A 23057-nucleotide genomic window follows, 5' to 3' on the forward strand; every position below is an offset into this window, starting at 1 on the left:
CTCTGCGTTTACACCCTAACCACAGCAGGAGCTTTTAAGTGCAGATGCACTCATTTCAGTGTAGTTTGGTCTGTCCTTTTATTTTCCTTCTTGTTCCAAAACTCTAATCACTGCCGTTGACACTTTCTGTCCACCTGCAGCTCAGATTAAGTTACTCTGGCTGCTTCTGCAGGTCTTGGGAAGGAATCTGAGCATCAAAGATCAATGCATACAAACACAAATGACTGTACATTTCAAATGGATGCAGTCACCATAGTGACCGTGGCATTTAAAATGTGACTTTCTGAATAAATCTGCTGATCAGCTGACATTTAGCTTAACCCAAATGTTCAATTATCTCTTTTCAGGTTCAGTCAGAAATTTTGCTGACATTTTTTTTTTTCAGTGGATATAAATAAAGTCTGGGCCACCACAGTGGAGTATTGGTTAGCATTGCTTAGAGATTGTTATTGCCAATTGTAAACAAAGTGTGTGCATTTTCGCACACTGCGGCAGTGCTGCTCATAAGAAATGTGCATCACACGGTGAAGACCAAGGCAGTAAAGGCAGCAGTGACAAAAAGTGTGAAAAATCACCTTTATTCATTCACAATGAAATCAGTCATTGTTGCAGAAGAAATCATGGTTCAAGAAAACATTCACTGATCATTGTCCAATACAACTATCAACTAAATAAATCAAATATAATATGCAATATTAATACACAATCATTGTAAATATTAATCATTTTTTGAGCTACTTGACCAATTTGAATTTCCCCCATTGGGGGATGAACAAGTATTTTTCTATTCTATCACACGCGAAATGAGGTAAAGGTCTGTGACCAAACCACAGAAATGACTGTCATCTCGCGGGGAAACTGTTTTTATTCATTCCGTCAACATTTGAGCGTGACTGTTTTTCATGTCATTATGAGTCTCGCTTCTTCATCTTGTTGATGCTCCATCTTTCTATGGACCTGAAACAAGGCATGTAAAATTGAAGTGAGCAACAAAGGCATCGACGTCAGGATGCTCTCTGCTTGTTTTTGAGAAGCAAAATAACGCAAAGAATCAACGTCGACATTGTTCTCTGTCAGGCTTGAAATAATCATCTTTCTCGCGTGTATACGTGTACATATGAAGTTTGGGATGGTCGGCCTTTTGTTATGGTGCTCATAACAAAAAAAGAGCTCCATTATAAAATCACATGATAAGTAAGCATTTAGAGTGAAAATAAAAATCTCTGTGACTGAGACATTAAAGGGATAGTTCGCCTCTTTTGACATGAAGCTGTATGACATCCCATGCTGGCAATATCATTTATGAACATTGACTTACCCCCCGCTGCGTCCTGTGAGCCGAGTTCCAGCCTCGTTTTGGCGTTGACGAAGGTAGTCCGGCTGTTGGCTGGGGTCCCGAAAATAAAGCGTCTTGCTTCTCAAAACAATATGCGTGGAACTCGGCTCACAGGACGCAGCAGGGGGTAAGTCAATGTTCATAAACGATATTGCTAATATGGGATGTCATACAGCTTCATGTCAAAAGAGGCGAACTATCCCTTTAAACAGACCCTGGGCCACCTCTTATGATACTGGCATGGCACTCTACATGTGTTTTGATTGATGGGATTATTTATGATCCAGTGACAAGCAGTATCATTTATACCTGGGACATCTTTAGGATTCACATTATTGTAGTCGGAGCTCTCCTGGGCATCATCACGCCTCCCTGTGTACAAACAGTGGAATGCTGTTGGGGAACTTTTTTCAAAAAAGACAAAAATGAACTCAATAATGAATAAAAACCTTCTATCACATGCACACACTGATAACACACACACATCTTTATCTATTGTTACCTTTCATGACCTTTTGTGACCTTATAAAGCAACACATTTTACTCACTGTTCATATCGTGACCTCTCGGCCAAGGAGGAGATATGAGATTGTAATATCCATTGGCTGGTTCACCTGAAATCGTAACGTTGCATTTATTTAGATCTACCAGTTGTCATAATGTTGCGTCTGACAACTGCACACTGCATAAAATCTATACTGTACCACTTCCAATCATTCCAGAGGTGCGTCTGAGATGTTCATAGACGGAAGCATCACCTACAGGTTGGGCGAAAATCAAGACATTGACAAAAATCATGTCAGGTTTTGTTTTTAATAAGACTTCAAAATGGATAATAAAAATAGTTGACAAAATGATTGTTCACAGGGCTGACCATGGGACAGAGAGCAGTAATCTTCCCTTTCATTCTGGTTGGCTGTTTGGAGAGTGGAAGAGCCTTGACAGATGTTCAAAAACTGAGGGAAGCTAAAGCGTGACGCGATTTAATGAAGTACACATAGGCATACGGTTATGCAATTAAAGGTAAGAGATGTGTCATACCAACCTTTTCAAAGATATATCTGTTTCAACAAAAAAAAAATAGACAGAAAATATTAGTCCTGTCAAAACATTGGAACTTATCGGTGATTTTCAGCGAGTCGTAAAGGGAAAAAGGCCCTTACCCTTTGTCTTACTGTAGTAGCGCAACAGCAGCAGCAGGACAACGAGCAGTAAAACTCCACATAAGATCCCGGAGATGAACTGGAATCGAACTGAGGAGCTCTCAGGCCTGACATCTGTAATCATAATGTCCCAGAATTATAGGTAAAGTACCCTTGTCACCCCACCATGCTGTTATGGAGGAATCAAAGAAAACAAAAGAAACCAAAAGACCCGAAACATCTGGGAAAGTTGGGTTTTTTTATGGACTTCTATGTCGATGCAGCACCTTTAGTTGAGATTCAGCTCAGAGTTAGTTTTCTGGTTTCTTTAACTGCCTGCCTCTGAGGAGTCTGCATTTGGCGTATCGTCTCTTCTGTACTACAAACCAAACTGTGACATGTATGAAAAGTAAAAGGACAAGCCCACTGACCTCCTGACCGCACGAACACGGGTTCACTGTAATGAGTGTAATACTCTGGGTGTCCTCGTGCGGCTCTGCATGCATATCCTGCCGTCTGTGTTTGTCCATGAATAATGTAGACGTCCTGTCTAGTTCCATGGGTGCAACCGGGCAGCAGCTCATAGATGTAGTTCTTCTGCGATAGATCAGGAACAGCTTTGTACCAGTAGAACATCCATCCAGCAGACGGATGTTGAACCTCACAGCCCAGAGTGACTGAGGCTGCAGGCCAGGATGCAGACACAGTGAGGACAGGCCGGGGTTTATCTGCTGGAGAGAGATTTTCACACAGTTAAAGGATTTTAGTGTGTATTGTTTGTAGACTTCTTGTAACTTTTGTATCCTGTATAACCGGCATTTTTTTCCTTTACCACTGAGTCCCAGCTCTATTCATGTGATGTTGTCTTTATAATGTGATCGGTTTCTTACGTTGTTTTGAAGGACATTGTTTGCCCACTATTCTTTATATCATTCCAGCTCACTGAGTTTTGTGAGCTGCGGGCTGTGTAGATCGTGCAGACCGAAGTGCAGACCGAGCAGTCCCCTGCTTCCGAGCAGTAAACACCGTAACAGGTGCGGCTATAAGCAGGTAGCTGTACGCATTGATATGAAGGGAGAGAGAAATAGCGCCAAGTGATGTGAGGTCTGACTTTTTTCTGTTGAACAATTTTGTGATGCAATTGTATTACTCTTTTGAAGGCATATTGTTTTGAGAAGCGAAACGCTTTATTTTCGGGACCCCAGCCAACTAGCCGGACTACCTTCATCAACGCCAAAACTCGGCTGGAACTCGGCTCACAGGACGCAGCGGGGGGTAAGTCAAATTTAATAAATGATATTGCTAATATGGGATGTCATACAGCTTCATGTCAAAAGAGGCGAACTATCCCTTTAAGCTCGGTTCTCTTGGGTTTTCCAAAAGGAATTTTAGAATGATTGGATGAAATGAAAATACAATTAATTTGATATATTGATCATGTGAAACCTCGCAAAATAAGCAGAAGAACATGCTTGAGAAGTGCTGCTGATCATAGTAAACATGGTCATGTTAATAAAGTGCCAAGGACTTACCAGATACTTCTAACAAGACGGTAGGACTGCACTTTGTAGGATATATGCTTCTCCGGCGATCACAGCACTGGTATTCACCACTGTCATGCGCTTGCACGGAGTATAAGCAGTGTGGATTTGAAAAGGAGGAATTTAAATATTTACTATTCTTTACTATTATGTAATTCCATAATGCGCTATCCTTTGAGTAACATTCGAGGGTAACAGACTCTCCGGGAAAAAATGTTGACCAGTTAGGTTCAATCGTCAGAACAGCATCTAGAAAGCAACGCAGACAAATGAGATGACACATTTTTTATTGTACAACGCAATCCAGCTTCAAAACAAAAGCAACAACCAAACAGTGAACATATAAGCGAACAAAATCTTTTGTTAAAAAGAGGACTCATACTACGTGCATAAAATAATTGAATAAACAGTTACCTTCAGCATGTCCAGAGTGGAGAAGTACATTCAACACTGAAATAAAGGTTGAAACTTCAGATGTGAACATGTTGATGAAGATTCTCACTCACCCTTTTTCTATTCTATTTCTATTTCTATTTCTATTTCTATTCTATTCTACCCTGGTCATGGTCATCAGAAGAGCTTGAATAAAGGGCAACTGGACTTCTTTCTGTGAGGGTCTTCAGAACTGAAGAAGCCTTTCGGATGAGAGGTGAAACGGCTTCAAGATCCAAAAAGACGTCCAGTTGCCCTTATTCATGCTCTTATGATGCAGATGTGAAGTCAGACAGAAATCAGGCACAGATGATTAGAAGAAAGGGAAAAAATAAAAGATGTCTAAATATTGTCAATTCCAGTTGAATTAGGAGCAAATATAAGCCACTTGCAACAAAAATCCAACATGTACAAAGCAAATAAGACTGTGGAGAGTCAAGTGTACTCACAGGGTAAAAGCAGCGCAGGCAGCAAGTTGGCTCCCATCCTCACAAACAGAGCACTGACGCTCTTACACTGCCGTATATGAAGACATACAGCAAAATGTGTGGGAGAAAACAGGAAGTTTCAGCATTACATCAGACTTGTCGTGATTCCTTTGCTGGAACTTGACAGCAAAATGTGTGGGAGAAAACAGGAAGTTTCAGCATTACATCAGACTTCTCGTGATTCCTTTGCTGGAACTTGACAGTTGTTCCCATGTATACATTTTCCAAAATAAGTGGTATGGTTTTATTTTTAAACTTTTTTTGTTGGGGTTGATGATGTGCTGGTTAGTGCTGTCGCCTCTCAGCAAGAAGATCAATCTGATTTCTTTGGGTTAGTACATATGCAAAAAAAATAAATAAATAAATAACCGGTTATGGATTTTTTTTAATGCAAAATGAGATACTACATGTATTAATGTTCGTGTTAGTTTTCATGGTTATTTGGTGTCTAGTACCACATATAAAATAAATAACTAAGGGGTTTTCATAATGCTTTAAATACATCACAACTCATAAAACTTAAGAAAGAGAAAGAGATGGAACTTTTTCTTTTTTTTTATCATTTTAGCTGGTGACTAAGTACACTCACTTTCAGTCCAGTCTTTGCTTCTTTTTTTTCGTTCGTCACTTAACACGGAATCATTTAAACAAAAAAAGGTACCGCAATCATGAGATGAATCAGTGCTGCGTTGGCACATAAGTGCAGCTCTCTGAACAACCAAATCAAATGTAATAATGAGAACTTTTTCATTGTCCGTCTTTTTGATCTGACTCAGAAACAGCTCAATGACTGCCAGCACATTGCTGGATGACTTACATCAACTTACATTGCCATGCCGTCAGTGAGATCAATTTATATTTTGGCTTCTTAGCACGGTACAGAAGACAGCATGCAAGACAAAATGATAAATCCACCAACATGTACTTCTTCGCAACACAAAATTATTTGCACTGTTTTTAAAGTAAAACAAAGTGCTAATGATGTTTCACTGTTAAAATGTGAGATAACTCATTAGGGTATCATAATGGGAGCTTTATGAATGTAAAACTACCCTTGATGCCAAAGTACTGCTTATTCATTTATTTTCGTTAGAATACTTTATACATATTAATGTCAAACCTGGTGGGGGCCAAGGAAAGAGGGAGAGCAAAGAAAAAGAAAGGGAAATGAGACGGAGATTAAAAGAAATGATAGGAGAAGAAAATGAGAAAAACAAGACGAAACCAGACAACTAGCTGCTACATCTGTTGAAAGACTAAACAGAAAACATGCTACGGCCTATGTGGGGAAACCAGGCGAAGAATCAGCCGAAGCACCTGCAGGAAAACAGAGAAAGAAAAGAAAAACACAAACAGCAACAACACCAGCAGCAAGTACATCGAACATAACTGTGGATAAGGATGGTTGAAACCACAGGACGACACAGCAGCTCTATGATAATCATGGGAGTGAGTGAATGAATGTATCTGTGTGTGAACGTGCTAAATATATTGTGCTGTATTGATACTTCATGTTGTGTCCACCACACCACTAGGGGTGCCCTCGTACCTCCTATATGTATTGTGACTGAAGTAGAATAAACCAGTGTTTAAATACCAAGCTCAGATGCCGGTCATGTTTGTGTAGCTCATATCTTTGGCAATATATTATATATATGGTACAGGTTTAACACGAATTGTGCTCAGTCATGAGTATAGAGAGCCACCACCACCTCCGCAGGGATCAAATGATTATTTTTTTTAATTCATTTTGCATATTAACAATTAAATGGCAACTTTAAACATTTCACAAACAGCAAAAAATAAACAAATTTCTACAAATTCGGAGACCGGTCAAAATAAAAAATGCCACTATTTCTTCATGCAAATCTATGAGTACAATACAAATACAGTTGGATGCATATGTTACACCCTCCACCAAATGGTCACAACATAAATCTAAGTACTGGATGTAAAGATTACAAATTCAAATTAGACTGATGCCCTGTACGATGTGACTGAATTTTACAAATGAGAATAAAACCAACAATAAAAGCTTAAAGATCATAGAACACATACTAAAGGAACAAAACAGGTAGGCTGCAATAAATAATGCAATAAAGTGCAGCTGTGTGTCCTCTTATCGTTGAACAGTTGCAACACACAAGTATGGGATGGTTTATTGCTGTGGGTGAAAGAAGAAGCTTCTCCTCCTTCTCTCTGTGCCTAAAGGGGGGAACCAAAGTGCCAAAGAATGCATCCTAATGTTCCAGTGGCGTAGTTCTTCCATTCAAACGTTATGTCACAAGGCTCCTCTCATTTGTCAAATTTGATCCTCATTACTCCTGCCTGCAACACGACTATCGCTCACAGTCAAGTGTTTGAAAGGAGGTTTCATTCCAGAAGAGAGACTGAGGAGAGAAGGGGATTGCTGGTGGACCAAAAGGCAAGACTACACCGGTGTTGCCTATCATTTGTGGACTTTACAGCATCCATAATGTTTGCAGGGGGGACTTTTATCATAAATATACTTAATGCTCATCTGATAGATTGATAATAATGAAATAGGACCCAAGGCTACAACAAAACAACACTTTAATTGATATCGGATTAAAATGGCTGTTAAATTAAGGATTAACACCCCAACAGATGATTCGAGGGGGGGAATAAAATGTCTGAAAATTGGGAACTGTGATAAGGGGATGCAATCTGTTTTGGGTTGTGTTTTATAGTTGTCCCTTTGTTTGCTCCACGTAGTTTTGCTTTTGATCTTATTTGCTTTTCCTCTGGTTTAGGTTAACTGCCACTCCCTTGCAGTGACTCTGTTTTAAATGTCCCTGGTATTTAAACTATCCTGATAATCTTCCTATCTGCTGGCTTGCTTTCACTTTTACATTTTGGTTTCTTATTCTGTCGGCTGCCTGCTCTGATTGACTCTTATAAGACTCCTCAAAGTATCCGTCTGTCTGTATGTGCCTGTCTCCTACGCTTGGTCTCATGAAAAAGTGTAGCTTTTTAAAGCGTGACACCCTGCCCTTGTAATGTGCCCCAATCCTAACCATATGGGCTATTTTAACAAGGGAAAATTACACACAGAAAGCTTGAAAAGCCTACAAACAACACCCAGATTCTGCCCAAGGTGGCGTGCCATTCATGCGCATTGTCAGGCCATCATGTAGGTGGGTCGTCTCTTAACCACAATCCAATTTCAAGTTTTTCGCGGTTGACGGCTCATCACCACCGGAAATGTGACAAGTACCCCCAACTAAAAACGATCTGAGATGTTGCACACGAAAAGGTCACAGCTAAAATCTGCAGGGTACGGTGTTTTGAATATATCTATAAAAAATGTAAAAAACTGAATTAGATAAATTAAATGGAGTGAAAAAGAGTTGAACATCACTAGAAGCCTGAAATGCAGCAGAAACAAACCAGTTGTTTCCAATCCTGAAAGAGCAGTTGTTAAATCGCAGGTACTTTTACTTTCCACTCCTGAAAGGAAACTCATTCTTTTTCCCCTGACAAGGTTTTTTTATTTTTTTATTTTTTTATTTAAACATGTCACATTGACAGAACAATGACATACTCAAAAGTAAACAGTTTGTGTTTTTTTAACTTCACATATTCACACCTCCACATATAGTAAAAATTGAAAGAAAATAAATGATTGTAGTGTGGGCTATCTCTTATAGAAAAATAAACATGAAAGATCTTAGATGCACAAGATTAAAAAAAGGGATAATACATAATAAAAAAAACAAGGAGAAAAGAAAAGGTAAGTCCATTCTAAACAGTTACATGGGGTTAGGACAGTTTAAGATTTGCTATGAGTGTATATAATTTATCTGCATGGGGATTATTTATGTTTTTCAGACATTTTTGTAACAAGGATATATCATTTTTTAATGCAAGCCATGAAGGTGGGGATTTTGGCATATCGACACTTGTGAATATAATATTTAGTAATGATGATGAGGTTATTTACCAAGAACTCTGTTGTTGTTTTTTTTATCTTTGAGGATTACACCTGCTTGGATGTTTTGAAAAGACCAGAAATCCGTGTTTATGGAACTGGACGACAATAAGTCATGTAGAGATTTCCACAAATTATGGACAGTCTCACATTCATAAAATAGGTGTTCTGTTGTTTCCAGATTTGTTTTGCAATTGTTACAGTTTTCTACAACAAATTTAAATCTTCTTTTTAAAAATTCATTTGAAGGATAGATGTTGTTTATATTTTTTTAATGAACTTCTTTACATTTTGGGGGAAACTGGGTATTTCAAGTATTTTGTCGGAATAGTTGATTTTTCAGATATGTTTGTAAGCCTGTGAGTCTACATGCAAAACATCAGGAAGGCAGCGCCTCTTCCTGTAAGTCACGTGGTGTCGCTGCTGACGTCTCGCATGAGCTGCAGAGGGCGCACCAATTATATAACTGAACAGCCAGCTGGGCTTGACCGTGTTGGAGCCGCAGCCTCCGTGTGAGGGATACATATATAAATTTTAATTTTTTTTTTATTTGTGACACTATGGAGAGTCCACACCAGTATCCGGTTTTTTTCGAGTGCGTCCAGTTGAACGGAGAGCAAAAGAAGAGGATTGAAAGTTACTTCCAGATCCGCCGCAAATCCGGCGGAGGAGAATGCAGCTCAGTGAGGGACGTGGATGGGAAAGTCTACAGCATTGCTTTTAAAGAGCGAGACGGTAAGACTGCAAAACGGGACTTGTCTTATCATTTCTACAGGTTGCAATGGCTCAGAATGTATTTTCGTTGGCGTAAGTGAAAGTGCCATGACGGAAGACTGGAAGCTTGACAACCGATATTATTTACAGAAAAAAATGTTAAAGACCCCCCCCCCCCCCCCCCCCCCCCATTAGACCCCCACGCAACGTGTGAATGCCAAACGTTAATTGTTATTTTATGTTTTTAGAATCACGACAGTGCAGCCACACTTTCGCTTTCACTGTGACGCATCTCGCGTTTGCACGCAACTCGCGGATGCGCGCGCTCAAGCGGAAACCACCAAACAAAACCTTGTTTGCTGCACCACAGAGCTGTTTTGAGAATATTTGCATTTGATGTGATGTATTGGAAATGTGAACTGCTTTGAAAACCCTGAAGCGTGTGATCCTTTGCATCAATTAAGAACGAGACGGAATCAGAACTTACGTTATAAGATTTGGTTTGTGACTGTCACATCCCCACTACACTCTCTTAAACTCTACGAAATAAAATAGACTTTGTTCTAGATCTTCTTTGTTTTATTCTTATCACGATTTAATTCAGACTGTCCTGAAAGAGTGCAACAGAATAGGTAGATGCCGTGGTCTGTTTGATTACATCTTTATCTTATAAAGTAGCTTTCAAATGAGGGGAATAAAGCAAACCGCTCAGATAAAATGTAACTAGCATAACTGTCACCAAAGGTCAGGAACAAAAGACACCAAGGCATGCCCTTCATTCCAGATAATCATATGGTTGTGCTAATCTTTCAGTGAGGGTGTGTCAGCAGCATGCCAAGAAACTCAACCAGCACACACATGTGTGATAAGCCCACAATGAAGGAAAGATTCTGTCTCTGTTTCTCATATTACACATCGTAACAGAGACAGCCTGAGAGACGGCAGAGGGGCAAAAGATTATTATAAAAAGACAGACGTCCTAATAGGGAATGTGCCCTTTTCTTCCTCAGCTCAGAAAAGAGTCCTGGAAAGACCTACGCACGAGCTGAAGTTTGCAGGTGGTGCTTTGATTCTGGCTGTGCGAGGCAGCCCAGAACCCCGCAGCCCCTCTCACGCTTCCCTGACTCCAGGTCAGTCAGCCAGGCCAAATGTGGACATAACAACCCCATCACAGGTAAATGTGGAAAATCTTTAACGGTAATGTGTCATCAATCTGGATAATAAAAATAAATATGAATATGAGCTTCTTGCAGCTAGTTAACATAAGGCACATAAAGCACATAGTGAGATTCTTTAAAAACATTTACGTATTATAAAGCATATGTGCCCCACTTGGTTGACAGAGTAAACTTTTAGACAAATATAATGGAATTGAAGGCTCAATTTCACAGGTTAGGCATTAACTACAAAATGTTTTGAGAAAAAGTTGGTTCTGCATGGATAATGCAAAAAAAAAAATTCAAAATCATGCAGCGATTACTTAGGCTTTCTTTATAAGCAGACAGCACAGATTCAGAATTCCAGAAAGGGAGATACGGGAACGTTTTTACCACTCCTGTGCAGTGGCTTGCAAAATGATCCACATATTATAAAGTGTTCATATATTATATAAATCCCACAGACGGCTGTTGCTCAGTATCACCATTTATGAATCAAACTAACCTTTCAGCAACCCCGGGCCTTTGCCAGCATATCGTTACATCAGCATTACTGTTATTATTTCCTAACCATCATGATTTTTTTTCTTACTATCCCTAAATTGCCGCCATCATTTTGTAAACAGTCCCAACTTTAATAAAGAAGGTAATAAATGTGTTATTATAATTATAATAATGCGATATCTAATAAAAAAGTTGCTTTTTCTTTCTTTATCAATAAAATAATTTTCTTCGTCTTTTTTTTTCTCTTCTTCAGTTAGTTCATGTTTTGCACAGTGTGTCCTAAAACATTATTTGACTTTGAATGTCAACAACTCAATGTGGCCTTCGTGCACTGAAAATCAAAGCTGACAAATGGCATGCTCTGTTTTTCCAGCAGAAGGAACAGCGGTCCTCTGTCGCATCAAGCCTGCCACCACATGGTGAAGAATGGGAAGTGCAGCTTGATCCTTTTCTCCTCCGTTACCTGGAGGAATCTCCACAGGCTGGCAGAAAACTGGAGAAAGAACTCGCCGCTGTGTGCTGCTCCGCTCAGCTTCATCCACGGGAGGGGAGAGTTTTAGTCAGGCGATTAGCTCAGCTTGATGCTGTAGACAGCACCTGTAAATCTGAGGTGGACAAAATCTTTGATGGGTACATGTGCCACTACGAGGTGGACTCCCATAAAGTCAAAGCTTTGCTGCAGTCCGGCAGCTCTTCGCAGCCAGCAGATGGGGTGAAGTTGTACAGCGATATTGGGATGGCTGTCGTTGTTGGGGAACGTTCTCAGGTGAACGCCACACTGACAGATTTAGAGGGCTCGTATGTTAAACATCGAAGATCCCTTTTAATTCAGAGGCAAACCAGTGTTCGTCGACTCGGTGAAGCAAAACTCAGACTCCTCTGGAAAGAGATTGAGCTCAGTTTAGGACGACATTTTCCAGAAGTGAAGGTCACACGGGGAGATACAGGTCAGCTGATTTTGGCAGGTTCTGCAGAGGAGATTCTCAAGGCTGGTGAGCTGATCACTGAGAAAGAGAGTCTGGTATTCGAGAGGACTGTTTCTGGCAAGACCCCACATTTTTTTACCTTCTTAAAGAAGGTTTACGGAGGTCCAAGGCCGCTGGGTGACTTTTTAGGAGTCGGCGACAAGGTGGAAATAGAATTACGAGACACAGAGCTACACTTCTTCTCCCTCTATGCTGATGAACTGGATGAGTCTGTCAAAAAGCTTGAAGAAAAGTTCAAAGATGTCAAATATGATGTTCCTAACTCCTCTATTGTGCCACCAGAGCTCCGCGAAAAGCTTAATTCCAAGACAAAAGAGATGAACCAAAAGGAGTGCAGGGCTATCGGTGTGTACGGTGCGGACAGCACCGTGTGTTTACTGGGCCACGCTAAAGAAGTTGAAGAGCTGACTGAAATGTTTACACAGTTTATCTTGGACCAGTCAAGCATAGAAGGAAGCGTTCAACTTCCTTACCCAGAGTTGGCTCAACTCTTACCAGAATTGCTGCAGATGCACAAGTTTGACTTTTCAGAAGTTAACTTCAGTCCTGTGGCCTCTTCCTCCAGCCCCACGGTGATGCTCGAAGGTCCCTCCAGCAAAGTGACTGAGGTCAGGAATAGGCTCGGCCCATTTCTGGACTCCATCGTGCAGGACAGAGTCACTATTGACTTGCCTGCTGCTATCAGATATTTTGAAAGTCCCTCTGGTAAAGGGAGCCTCTTACGAGTTGCTCAATCTCAGAAGTGCCTGATCTGTTTTGAAGAACAACCACTCATTAGCAGACAGAGTTTGGGAGTTGCTAAATATAGCCTTCTGGATGGCCTTCAGGTGCTAGTGTGTCAGGGTGACATAACCAAACAATATGCAGACGCCCTGGTGAACGCCGCCAATGAGGATTTAGATCACGGCGGTGGCGTGGCCGCTGCGCTGAGTAAAGCAGCTGGCCCTCAGGTGCAGAAGGAGTGCAAAGCCATTCGAAAGCAGACTGGAAAAATCCCTACAGGTGAGGTGGTGGTGACCACAGGCGGGAATCTAAAATGCAAGAAACTGCTGCATGCTGTTGGACCTGTGGGTGGAAGAGCAGGTGGCAGAGAGAAGGTCTTGCTTGAAAGAACTGTCCAGTGTGCTCTGGATTTAGCAGAAACAATGGAGTTTACCTCCATCGCCATGCCATGTATCAGCTCGGGGATTTTTGGCGTTCCTCTGACGGTGTGCTCTGAAGCTATTGTAACTGCTGTCAAAGAGTTTGGTAGTCAGAGCGGACGCAGTCTGAAAAGAATCATGCTCATAGATAATCGGGAACAGGTGGTGGGGGCTTTGAAAGAGGCATGTGACAAGATTCTGGGGATGAATACCAGAAAGAGAACACCAGAAGCAGCAAGAGGAGCTGGTACTGGAGCTGCTGCCGGTGGTGTCCGTGTTGAGATTGTTCAGGGAACCATCGAGACCCAGCAGGTAAGGATCAATTCTGCTGTTTGGCTCAGCGTAACGATCCGGATCATTCAAGTACTTCATTGGCTGATTGTTGTGCTTTCCCAGACGGACGCCCTTGTCTGCCCCATGTTGGGCCACAATCCTCTCTCTCTTCGCATTGGAAATACTTTGGCCAATGTGGTTGGACCTCAGTTGACTGCAAAGTTTTATAAGGCAGCAACGGGAGCAACACTGCCTGGCGACACAGTCACGGTGGACAGCTTGCCCAAACTTAACTGTAAAGCAGTCATCTTCATCAACCAAGTCTGCTGGGATAACAGCCAACATGGAACTGCAGTCCAGGTGAAATATGTCTTTGTAACTATTGTTTATCCAGGTTTGTCCTTGCGGTGTCTTTTTTAGTATCACAAAAATCACAAAAATGCCTTGAACCCCCCCTCCCCCCCAGGTGCTGAGGGATGGAATCAGAAAACTTTTGGCTTCCTGCGAGCTCAGAGGTTTTAGTTCAGTTGCTCTTCCGGTGCTAGGGGCCGGTGCTGTCCTTCGTTTCCCTCACAGCACGGCATGCAGGGTTCTTCTTGAGGAGGTTGGTACATTTGAACAGAGCCGAGCCAGCGGATCGTCTTTCCTGGTCCGTTTTGTTGTTCATCCCTCGGACAAAGAGTCTAGCAAGGTAAAGGACAAACCTTTAAAGGTGCTTGATTATGAAAGAAGAAGAAAAAAACTGTCCGGGATTAGAATTTAGTGAGGATGCCAATTATTGTATAAAGAGGAACAATGGTACGGTAAGACCTTTGAACTGGAATGAAGCTCTTTACTTTTCTTTTGCAGGCCTTCCAGTCTGCTCAGGAGGCTTTGCATCTCAGAGGATTCACAAATGATGTTAATCCAGCTCAAGGTTGGTGTGAACTGTGCATTTTCTTATTTCAAGCGTGAAAACTGGGCCAGGATGCGAGTGTTTTGGCCTTAAATGTGCATCCTTAAGGCTAAATGAATCACTGTAAGCCACAAAGTGGCAGAAAAACCCATCAGAAGCCCAGAAACAGCCACCACCAAAGTTAACTGGTGTTAAAGCAAAAGCTTTGAGACTTTATCATCAAAAGTATACGGATCACTGCAGATTTAAGTAAAACTATTCAAGCATGGTCATACTTTCTTTTTTTTTTTTTTCTTTTTTTTTCATTGTTTTTAGCTTCCTTTTACCGTAATGTGTCCGTGACCAACAACGAGACCACAGCCATGTTGGGTGGAGTCCAGCTTCAGATGGCCTGCGGTGACATCATAAACGCTGGCACCGACTTGATCGTAAACACAACAGATTTTTCGACCAACCAGTCTGGTATGATCTGAATGTTTGATTGGTTTTAGATTATTATTTTTTTTCTTCTTACTCTAAGTTACAGTAGATTTTACTCCCCAATTATGTACTCGGCAGGTGTCTCCAAAGCCATTCTGACTGCAGCAGGGCCCGCTGTCCTGGCAGAGTTGGCACAAGGTAAGCCTCAGAAATATACTCAGAAATATTGTTAATAACAACCCTTTAAAGAGGTCTTTCACCAATGTGTCTTTGCTTCTCGTCAGTGGGCTCTCCACCAGACCTAATGTGCACCACAGGACCTGGGTTGCTCGGCTGTAAGGAAATCGTCCACGCTAGCTTTAAAGCAGACCCTCAGAGGATTCAAAAGTTATGCAAAAAGATACTGTCGCTGTGTGAGGACAGACGATATGGCTCAGTGGCCTTTCCAGCCATCAATACTGGTTTGTACCGTGTCTTATGTATGTGCGCCTACCACGAGTGGCTGTGTATATTGGATTCAGTTAAAACCAAATCTGCTTTCGTTTTAATCACCTCAGTGTAGAGGGAAAGGTTTACTTGAACTTTGTTTGAACAAGTGTATAACGACAACTAAAAGTAAAACAATGTGTTAAGGTTAAAACAGATAAAAACGGAGTTATGGGAACAAGGTAAATAGAAGCAAGGCTGATAGTCTAAAATGGATTCACAACCATCTGTTCAACCCCACCAGGTCAGGGTGCCATGGACCCCGTTAAAGCTTGTAAAGCCATGCTGGATGGCATGGCCTCCGCTATCAGTGACTTGAAGCCAGTTTCTCTCTCGGTCATCCGCATCATCTTCCAACAGCAGCCGGTCTTCCAGGCTTTCAGGTTAAACTTAACTACAAAGCATGCATGCTGCATTCCTCTCCCAGTCGGACTGTTTTGGTTCTTAATGACCTGCACTGCGATGTTTTGTGCAGATCAGAGCTGGAGGGACGATTTGGACAAATGGCTCGTCATCGCCCCGGTCTTAGAGGTTTGTTTACATCTGTGCCGAAAGTTTTTTTTTTACCTTTCTTTGTGAACAAACTTATCAGGGATAGACAAAAGTCTCTTAGAACTTCAGGGATAATATAACACACCCGATTTCAGCAAGGAATTAACAAACTGGGGGGGTAAAGATTAAAAACACAAATCCTGTTTGAATAGAATGTGTCATTTACAGTATATGAGCCTGCCGGAAGCCTCACTCAGAACTAGTTTTAAAAGCTGGCAGTACGTACAGGGTTATTGCTTGCAAGGTAACACTAATAAAACTTGCAACTCCAAAATCTAAAGTCAAATAATCATTTGGATTTTTTGGAAAATTAATGTACCACGTGAGAGAAATATTAAAGGGATATTTTGCCTCTTTTGACATGAAGCTGTATGACATCCCATACTAGCAATATTATTTATGAACATTGACTTACCTCCTGCTGCGTCCTGTGAGCCGAGTTCCAGCCTCATTTCGGCGTTGATGAAGGTAGTCATCAAGGCTAGTTGGCTGGGGCCACAAAAATAAAGTGTTTTGCTTCTCAAAACAATATGCGTTCAAAAGAGTAATACATTTGCATCACAAAATCATTCATCCAGAAAAAGTCAGACCTCACAATCGCTTGGTGCTATTTTCTCTCCCTTGTATCACTCCGTGATTGCCACCTAGCGATAGCCGCCCCTGTTACGGTGTTTACTGCTCGGAAGCAGGGGACTGCTCGGTCTGCACTTCGGTCTGCGCAGTTTACACAGCCCGCAGTGATACGAAGGTAGAGAGAAAATAGCGCCAAGCGATTGTGAGGTCTGACTTTTTCTGGATGAATGATTTTGTGATGCAAATGTGTTACTCTTTTGAACGCATATTGTTTTAAGAAGCAAGACGCTTTATTTTTGTGGCCCCAGTCAACTAGCCGGACTACCTTCGTCAACGCCAAAACGAGGCTGGAACTCGGCCCACAGTACGCAACAAGGCAAGAAAATGTTCATAAATAATATTGCTAGTATGGGATGTCATACAGCTTCATGTCAAAAGAGGTGAACTATCCCTTTAAGCATGCATCAATTGACTCAAATCAGATGTTCACTTTGACAATGTATCATCCTTCAATCGCATCTAAATACATATCGGATTGTTTTAAAAGGGAGAGACACACACACACCCCTAAAGAAAAAGAGTTAATTCAGTGAACCTTTTGTGGTACTTGGTGAATGCAATTTAAAACAAGACAATAAGTCTTTAGCCTCCCTACTAGGTAATAACAATGCTTTACTATATGCTGAAATCTTGTTGCATGCTCTTATAATGTTGATCGTATTACTTTTAGTCGTGCAACTGAGGCTGATGGAAATGTCAGTTTGTTTCCCCACGTAGGTTTGCTCGGGAATCTCATCGGGTAAAATCCGTTGATCGCACTAGAAAACATGAGGCAGATGGGGATCATCGGCTGTATCGCAATGTAGCTTCTAGAAACATCTTTAGCAATTTTAGATCCATCGAAAGGCCAATATCACTAAGAACCATTTTTAGTGATTATAGGACTGTTTAGGTGAGTTTGTCTGCTGAATCTGCTTGTGTGTTTTGTCCTGCCTCCACCTCTGGCACCCTCTATACTTTCATTACCCCCTACCCGAACCAGGGTTTGAATCCCATTCCTACTTATCTTTACCTCTTTTATTTCTCCCCCTACCCGAACCAGGGTTTGTATCCCCACCCCGCTGTGACTGGTGTGCAGTTGGTGAGAGGCTGAGGTAGCTTGTGGCTGTAAAAAAAAAAAAGATGGTTGTTGTGGTGTGAGGAGCAGTGATGGCTGGCATTAGGGGGTTGACTCTAGGACGCCAGTGGTCATTGTCTAGCCTCCTGGAGGTGTCGTGGGCCCAACTAGACGAAACACTGATGAAAGGAGGTTCCCACCTGATGACCCCAATGATATGTTGGTCAGCACTGCTCACTGATCTATATAGGGAGTATAGGGAATTATTCACTGAGTCTGGTCCTCTTTTTTTTTCCTTTAGCACAAGTTTCTTGTGTTTAACTTGAATATATCAATGAGATTGAAGAGAAGTAGGGGGTATATCCCATATAATTCATCCTTTTTGTCAAACTGAGGCACAGATGATTAGGCACTTTTTTTTGTTGTTTTTTTCACAATAGAAATGGCTAAACAAAAGCTCAAGAAGTTCCAAGAAAAGTGTTCAAGAACCTCTGCACATTCGCACTCACAAGGTCAAAGCAACCTCTCCTCAAAACCCCAGCCAGCAGTGTTCCGTGTCATTAGCTGTGGTTCGGACAACATCCGGAACATCAAAAGAGATTTGGAAGGGATCTTGCAGAAAGAACTGATAGAGAGAGTTGTAGGTGTGCATCAGTTCTCTCGGCTTGATGACATGGAGTTGGACGCAGTGCTGGGCAAAGTCAGCGTCTCAGGAATAAGCCTGGAGTGCCAGAGTGGCAGCAGAGCTGGAGACGGAGTTAGATCTGAGGCAAGAGATCGTCCGGGGTCGGGACAGGAGGCCTACGTGCTGAAAGGCCTAAAAGAGGATGTTTTGAGTGTCATTGAGCTGATTAACAGAGCATTCCAAAAAGCGCTTCATGAAGACCTCCAAGATAAAGAGGAGGCTATGCTGGCTCTTAACATCCAGTGGATGATTAAGGATGAAAATGGAGAATGGCAGGAGCAGAGTCTGCATGACAACTACAGGCTGGAGGAAGCTCACGAGAAGAAACAAGTTTCTGTTGATTTGACGAAACCGGATGGTAGGACGTTCAAAGTCAACCTGACAGCTCTAGAAGCCACAGACTGGCAAAAAGGCACCGTGTACAAAGTGCAAAGAATGGAAACTGAAGCAGGTGGGTAACATTTTTTTTATTTTTTTGTATTAATTTAAAAAAATGCCTCACTCCCACTTTTTGTCATGTAACATATTAAAACCTTGGTTCATTTTGATGACCTCTAATTTAGGCTTTGATTTGCCAACACACTGGGAGCAGATGCATGATGAAGTCTTTAGGAAGGTAGAGTTGCAGCCCAACTCACCTGAATACCAGGATGTAGCCACGGGTTTCCTCCAAACAGCTAAACACAACATTCACAAAGTAAGTACAGTACATTTACAAAAAGAAACAAGTAGACCGATGGAAACGCACTGCATGGAAGAAGAATAACCGTGACCTATTCCTCTGAATTCAGATCGAGCGTGTGCAAAACGTCTACCTGTGGCATGCTTATAGCGTGTGCAAGCGGCGTATACTTGCTAAGAACGGTTCAGCAGAACTGGGCGAGAAGCTCCTCTACCACGGCACATCGGCAGAGTCGTGCAGCTGCATTGAAAGAGACCGATTCGACAGGAGTTACGCAGGAGCTCATGGTAAGACGTCATCTGCCGGTATGCCCCTCTGACAATAAACTGATACAGAAAATGTAGACCTACTGTCTAAAATGGCTTTGTTTCTGTTCATGTAATTCTACTACAGCTGCTATGTTTGGAAAGGGGGTTTACTTCGCGGTCGATGCAAATTACTCGGCTGGTAGATACTCCCCTGCAGATGCATCGGGCCTGAAGCGGCTGTATGTTGCCCGTGTCCTGACTGGTCGTTACACCGTCGGTAATGCCAGCATGAAAGCCCCGCCTCCTCGAGGCTCCGATCCCACTGACTGCTTCGATAGTTTGGTAAACAACCAGCAGCAGCCAGCCATGTTTGTGATTTTCCATGACGATCAGGCATACCCAGAATACCTCATCACGTTCCGCTGAGTGGGAACGAGAGAAGAAATGCAGCGCATGGATCTCTTTTCAGTACTGCAAACGCATTGGTCATCTTTGAATGTGCCTTTCTGTCTTTTACTGTCAGTTATTGTGACGGTTTTTTTGGGTTTTTTTTCTGATTTCATCAGTATTTTCTCAGCAGCACGGACTCATTTAATCACCTTTACCAACACGCCTTGTTCATCAACACACTGAAATTTGTTTCGAGATTATATGTGCCTTAACTTTGGGTGATCGTATCTTACTGTGATAGATGGCAAGAACTGGACATTATATTTGATTTTAAAAGAATCTTTAATTAAATGGAGCCGCATATTTTATAAGCAGGGCTGTTTTGAAAGGGTTTTAAACAAAATGTTATCTATAGTGTGGTTAATGAGTAAAACCAGCTTTGACATGTTTCATTTATTGATAATCGCACTTTGGCGGGGTATATTTTTCCCTTTTTGTGTGTAATTTAACGGTGTTAAGGGCCCACACATACACGTACACGCTTATATACATACGTCACACCTTTATTTGATGGGGTATACTTTTTCTCAATTGAAATAAAAACATAAACATTCAAAATGAGATATCGTGTCTAATCACACTGTGCTGAATTCCTGAAGATGGAAAATAAACTATGTACAAAATCCAGCATCAAACTGTTTTTTTTTTTTTTTACTACTGTTTGAAATGGCACCATTCCTGTAATGTTCACACTGGGAAGAGTAAAAATCCATTGAATGTGCAGTAGTTATTGCCATTATCACTTATCCTCCTCTCTGACCAAAGGCGAACATTGACCATGTCTCCCACTTGAAGCAGCAAGATGGCGCTGTTAGATGCAGATACTGTGTGACTGTTACTGTAACCATACCAGGACACAATCTGTCTGCCATTGTGGTGCAGACTTCCTCCTGTTGTATGAGCTGATCCCCAGTCAAAGGAAGAAAAGGAGAAATAATACACTCCTCGCACAGGTGCTGTGAAGTAACCTGCATTGAGTAACAACAGTGACATCATTAGTGGACAAATTTGTTTGAGTGATGTTTTTTAAAAGTTACTGCAACTGTAAAACAGCATTGTGATGTTCAGTTAGATGAACTTCACAAAATGACATGGAGCAGGGGAGAAAGTGAAAATTTACCTGTTACTGGGCTGTAATGTCCTCCGGTGTTGAACAGAACCTGTGCGTACACCAGGGGGTAAAGAACATTTACGGGGCCAATGGTGGAAGATGTTGGTTTTGTAGCTGAAAATGCAACCCGGTGTTGTCCTGAAGGATAAAAACAAGCACGTTTTTATCTTTCGTACGACAGATTAAAAGCAGAAAGAGAGAACCCTTTGGGACAACGATGGAACATCTTCTGTACATAGCAACAACATTTCATAAAGCTGCTCTCAAAGAGGGACCATAAACACTTAACTATTCACTTGAATTCTGCTAGAATCCCCAACAGCTCGTTCTCACTCCTGTAGTGACATTTTCTCCAGTCTCTCTGGCTGTGGGTGAGATTTGGGCTACAGTTGAACACAGTTGAATTGCCTCTCTATGCACAACAGCATATGTCACTCCAGGAAGTGTCCCACTGGCATCAGGGCCCATAGCAACAAGAGCAGCTAGGAACTAAAACGACATTCAGACAATGCGGCTGTAATGGCTATTTAGATAAATGGCACTTTACTTTTATAGTTATTTTCTAGTTCTTTTAACACAGCAAGCCCCATTCACTCGTACTCCTGCAGCCTGTCCTTGTCTACTCAGTGTTGGGGGTTCAGCGTCTTGCTCAAAGAAACTTTAGACATTTAGAGACCCGGGAATTTCAATGTGAAAGGTAAACCATAGCAAAAACTGTGTCTTGCTCCTAATTATCTAACATGGTCGGCGCATAAAACTTCTTAAAAAGTCCCACATCACGATCTTTAGTCAACTCTGAGCAAGTATTTCTAGCATCTAAATCAGCAAATAAAAACATGGAAAGAAAAACCATCTAAAGGAGGCTTAAAATTAGGGGTCCCATGCTTACAGTTCCTGTTGTTTTCCTCCACCCCTCTTCCATCACTTTTATTAGGACCTTGACCCTTGTTTATAAGTTAACGCTCCAGCAGGATGTTGTCAGCTTTTTCTGTCTGCGTCTAATATTTGAAAATCTGCTAAATCAGGAGCTGACACCAAAAGACACCTTTTACGTACCAGTCACTGTCGGTGGGAATGTGTCAGTTCTGGACCATAGCCCTGCTAGTTGCGACAGTCGTGGCACAATCGGTTATTGATTAGCTTGGCCATAAAGATGGTTAATGTTACCTGTTGCTTTGTGTGAGACATGTACTGGCCAAGAAACTCAAGATGAGGTCATATTTTAAACATTTGATATGTGTTTAATGTTCTATTGTGCATAAAATATTTATGAATTGCAAATCAGTACATTCTGTTTTTCTTTACATGTTTACATTGGTTGCAAGTTGGAAACCAGAGAGAGAAAACTGGACAGAGCTTTGCTCAACTCTGACTGTTTAAATCCAGGCTGAAAACAGTTCTATTTAGCAATGCATATGACACCTGAAAGTATTTTATCTGCACTCTTCACTTTTAAATTAATTAATTAATTATTCTTTTTTATGTTGTTTTTTTAATTTTCAATTTATTTTTTTTTTTTTCTATGATTTTATTGCCATCTTGTGATTTTATGTTGCTGTAAAGCACTTTGAATTACCTTGTGTACGAATTGTGCTCTACAAATAAAATTGCCTTGCCTTGCCTTGCTCCAAGATAGTTGGATACCATTTTTTTTTTTTGTCGTTGTTGTTTGTTTTTTTAGATACACATTTTATGTATGGGTGAGCCTGGGTGAGCCTCACCCAAATTAATATCATATGGCAAAAAAAGTATATGTGATAAACATGGTGAAATCATCATTAAAAAAAAAAACTTATTGCTCAAAGGGTCAATGCACTGACATCAATTTTGCATCAATGGAGAATAAAAACAAATTCATATGATCACATTAAGTTAACGATGTTGCAGGGAACACTGCTCTATAGAATACATTCTGAGTGTGTTTTGTTACCTTCATATAAGCTCCTGATATCAGCCAGCGTGCTGTTGAGAGCTGCCACCTGCTTCTCACTGGCCTCCAGCTTTCTGTTTGTTTCTTCAAGGGCTCTCTCAGTGGCTTTCTGTCTCTCTTCCAGAGCCCCAAGCTCCTTCAGAACCATGCAGATGTTTGGTTCACATGTTGGTAGACACGGTGCAGTGTTTGACGTCTGAGTGGTTTCTGTTTGTAATTCTTCGTGAAAGGTCTCGTCAGT

General features: G+C 41.4%; 1 protein-coding gene and 1 long non-coding RNA gene across 3 annotated transcripts; one reads left to right on the plus strand and one right to left on the minus strand.

Annotated features, from left to right (window-relative positions):
* Window positions 1-629: 629 nt before the first annotated feature.
* LOC142369335 (uncharacterized) lies at window positions 630-2386 on the minus strand. The gene is made up of 5 exons (XR_012767586.1): window positions 2211-2386; window positions 2041-2094; window positions 1885-1950; window positions 1646-1708; window positions 630-957 (listed from the first exon to the last, which is right to left on the minus strand). It is a non-coding gene; the product is annotated as an uncharacterized LOC142369335 (long non-coding RNA).
* Window positions 2387-9339: 6953 nt separating this feature from the next.
* LOC142368413 (protein mono-ADP-ribosyltransferase PARP14-like) lies at window positions 9340-22517 on the plus strand. 2 transcript variants are annotated; one of them, XM_075450558.1, is made up of 15 exons: window positions 9340-9626; window positions 10616-10779; window positions 11640-13706; window positions 13791-14027; window positions 14134-14358; window positions 14517-14583; window positions 14878-15024; window positions 15121-15180; window positions 15267-15443; window positions 15713-15851; window positions 15944-15999; window positions 18151-18846; window positions 18959-19092; window positions 19187-19364; window positions 19471-22517. In XM_075450558.1, exons 1-15 carry the CDS (start codon window positions 9452-9454, stop codon window positions 19749-19751), a joined length of 4803 nt encoding a protein of 1600 aa, XP_075306673.1. In that variant the 5' UTR covers window positions 9340-9451; the 3' UTR covers window positions 19752-22517. The 2 variants fall into 2 exon arrangements, with proteins under 2 accessions (XP_075306673.1, XP_075306674.1); XM_075450559.1 differs by having other exon boundaries at window positions 11643-13706.
* Window positions 22518-23057: the final 540 nt, after the last annotated feature.

The sequence above is a fragment of the Odontesthes bonariensis genome, chromosome 19 (assembly GCF_027942865.1).
Source record: "Odontesthes bonariensis isolate fOdoBon6 chromosome 19, fOdoBon6.hap1, whole genome shotgun sequence".
Lineage (NCBI taxonomy): Eukaryota > Metazoa > Chordata > Actinopteri > Atheriniformes > Atherinopsidae > Odontesthes > Odontesthes bonariensis.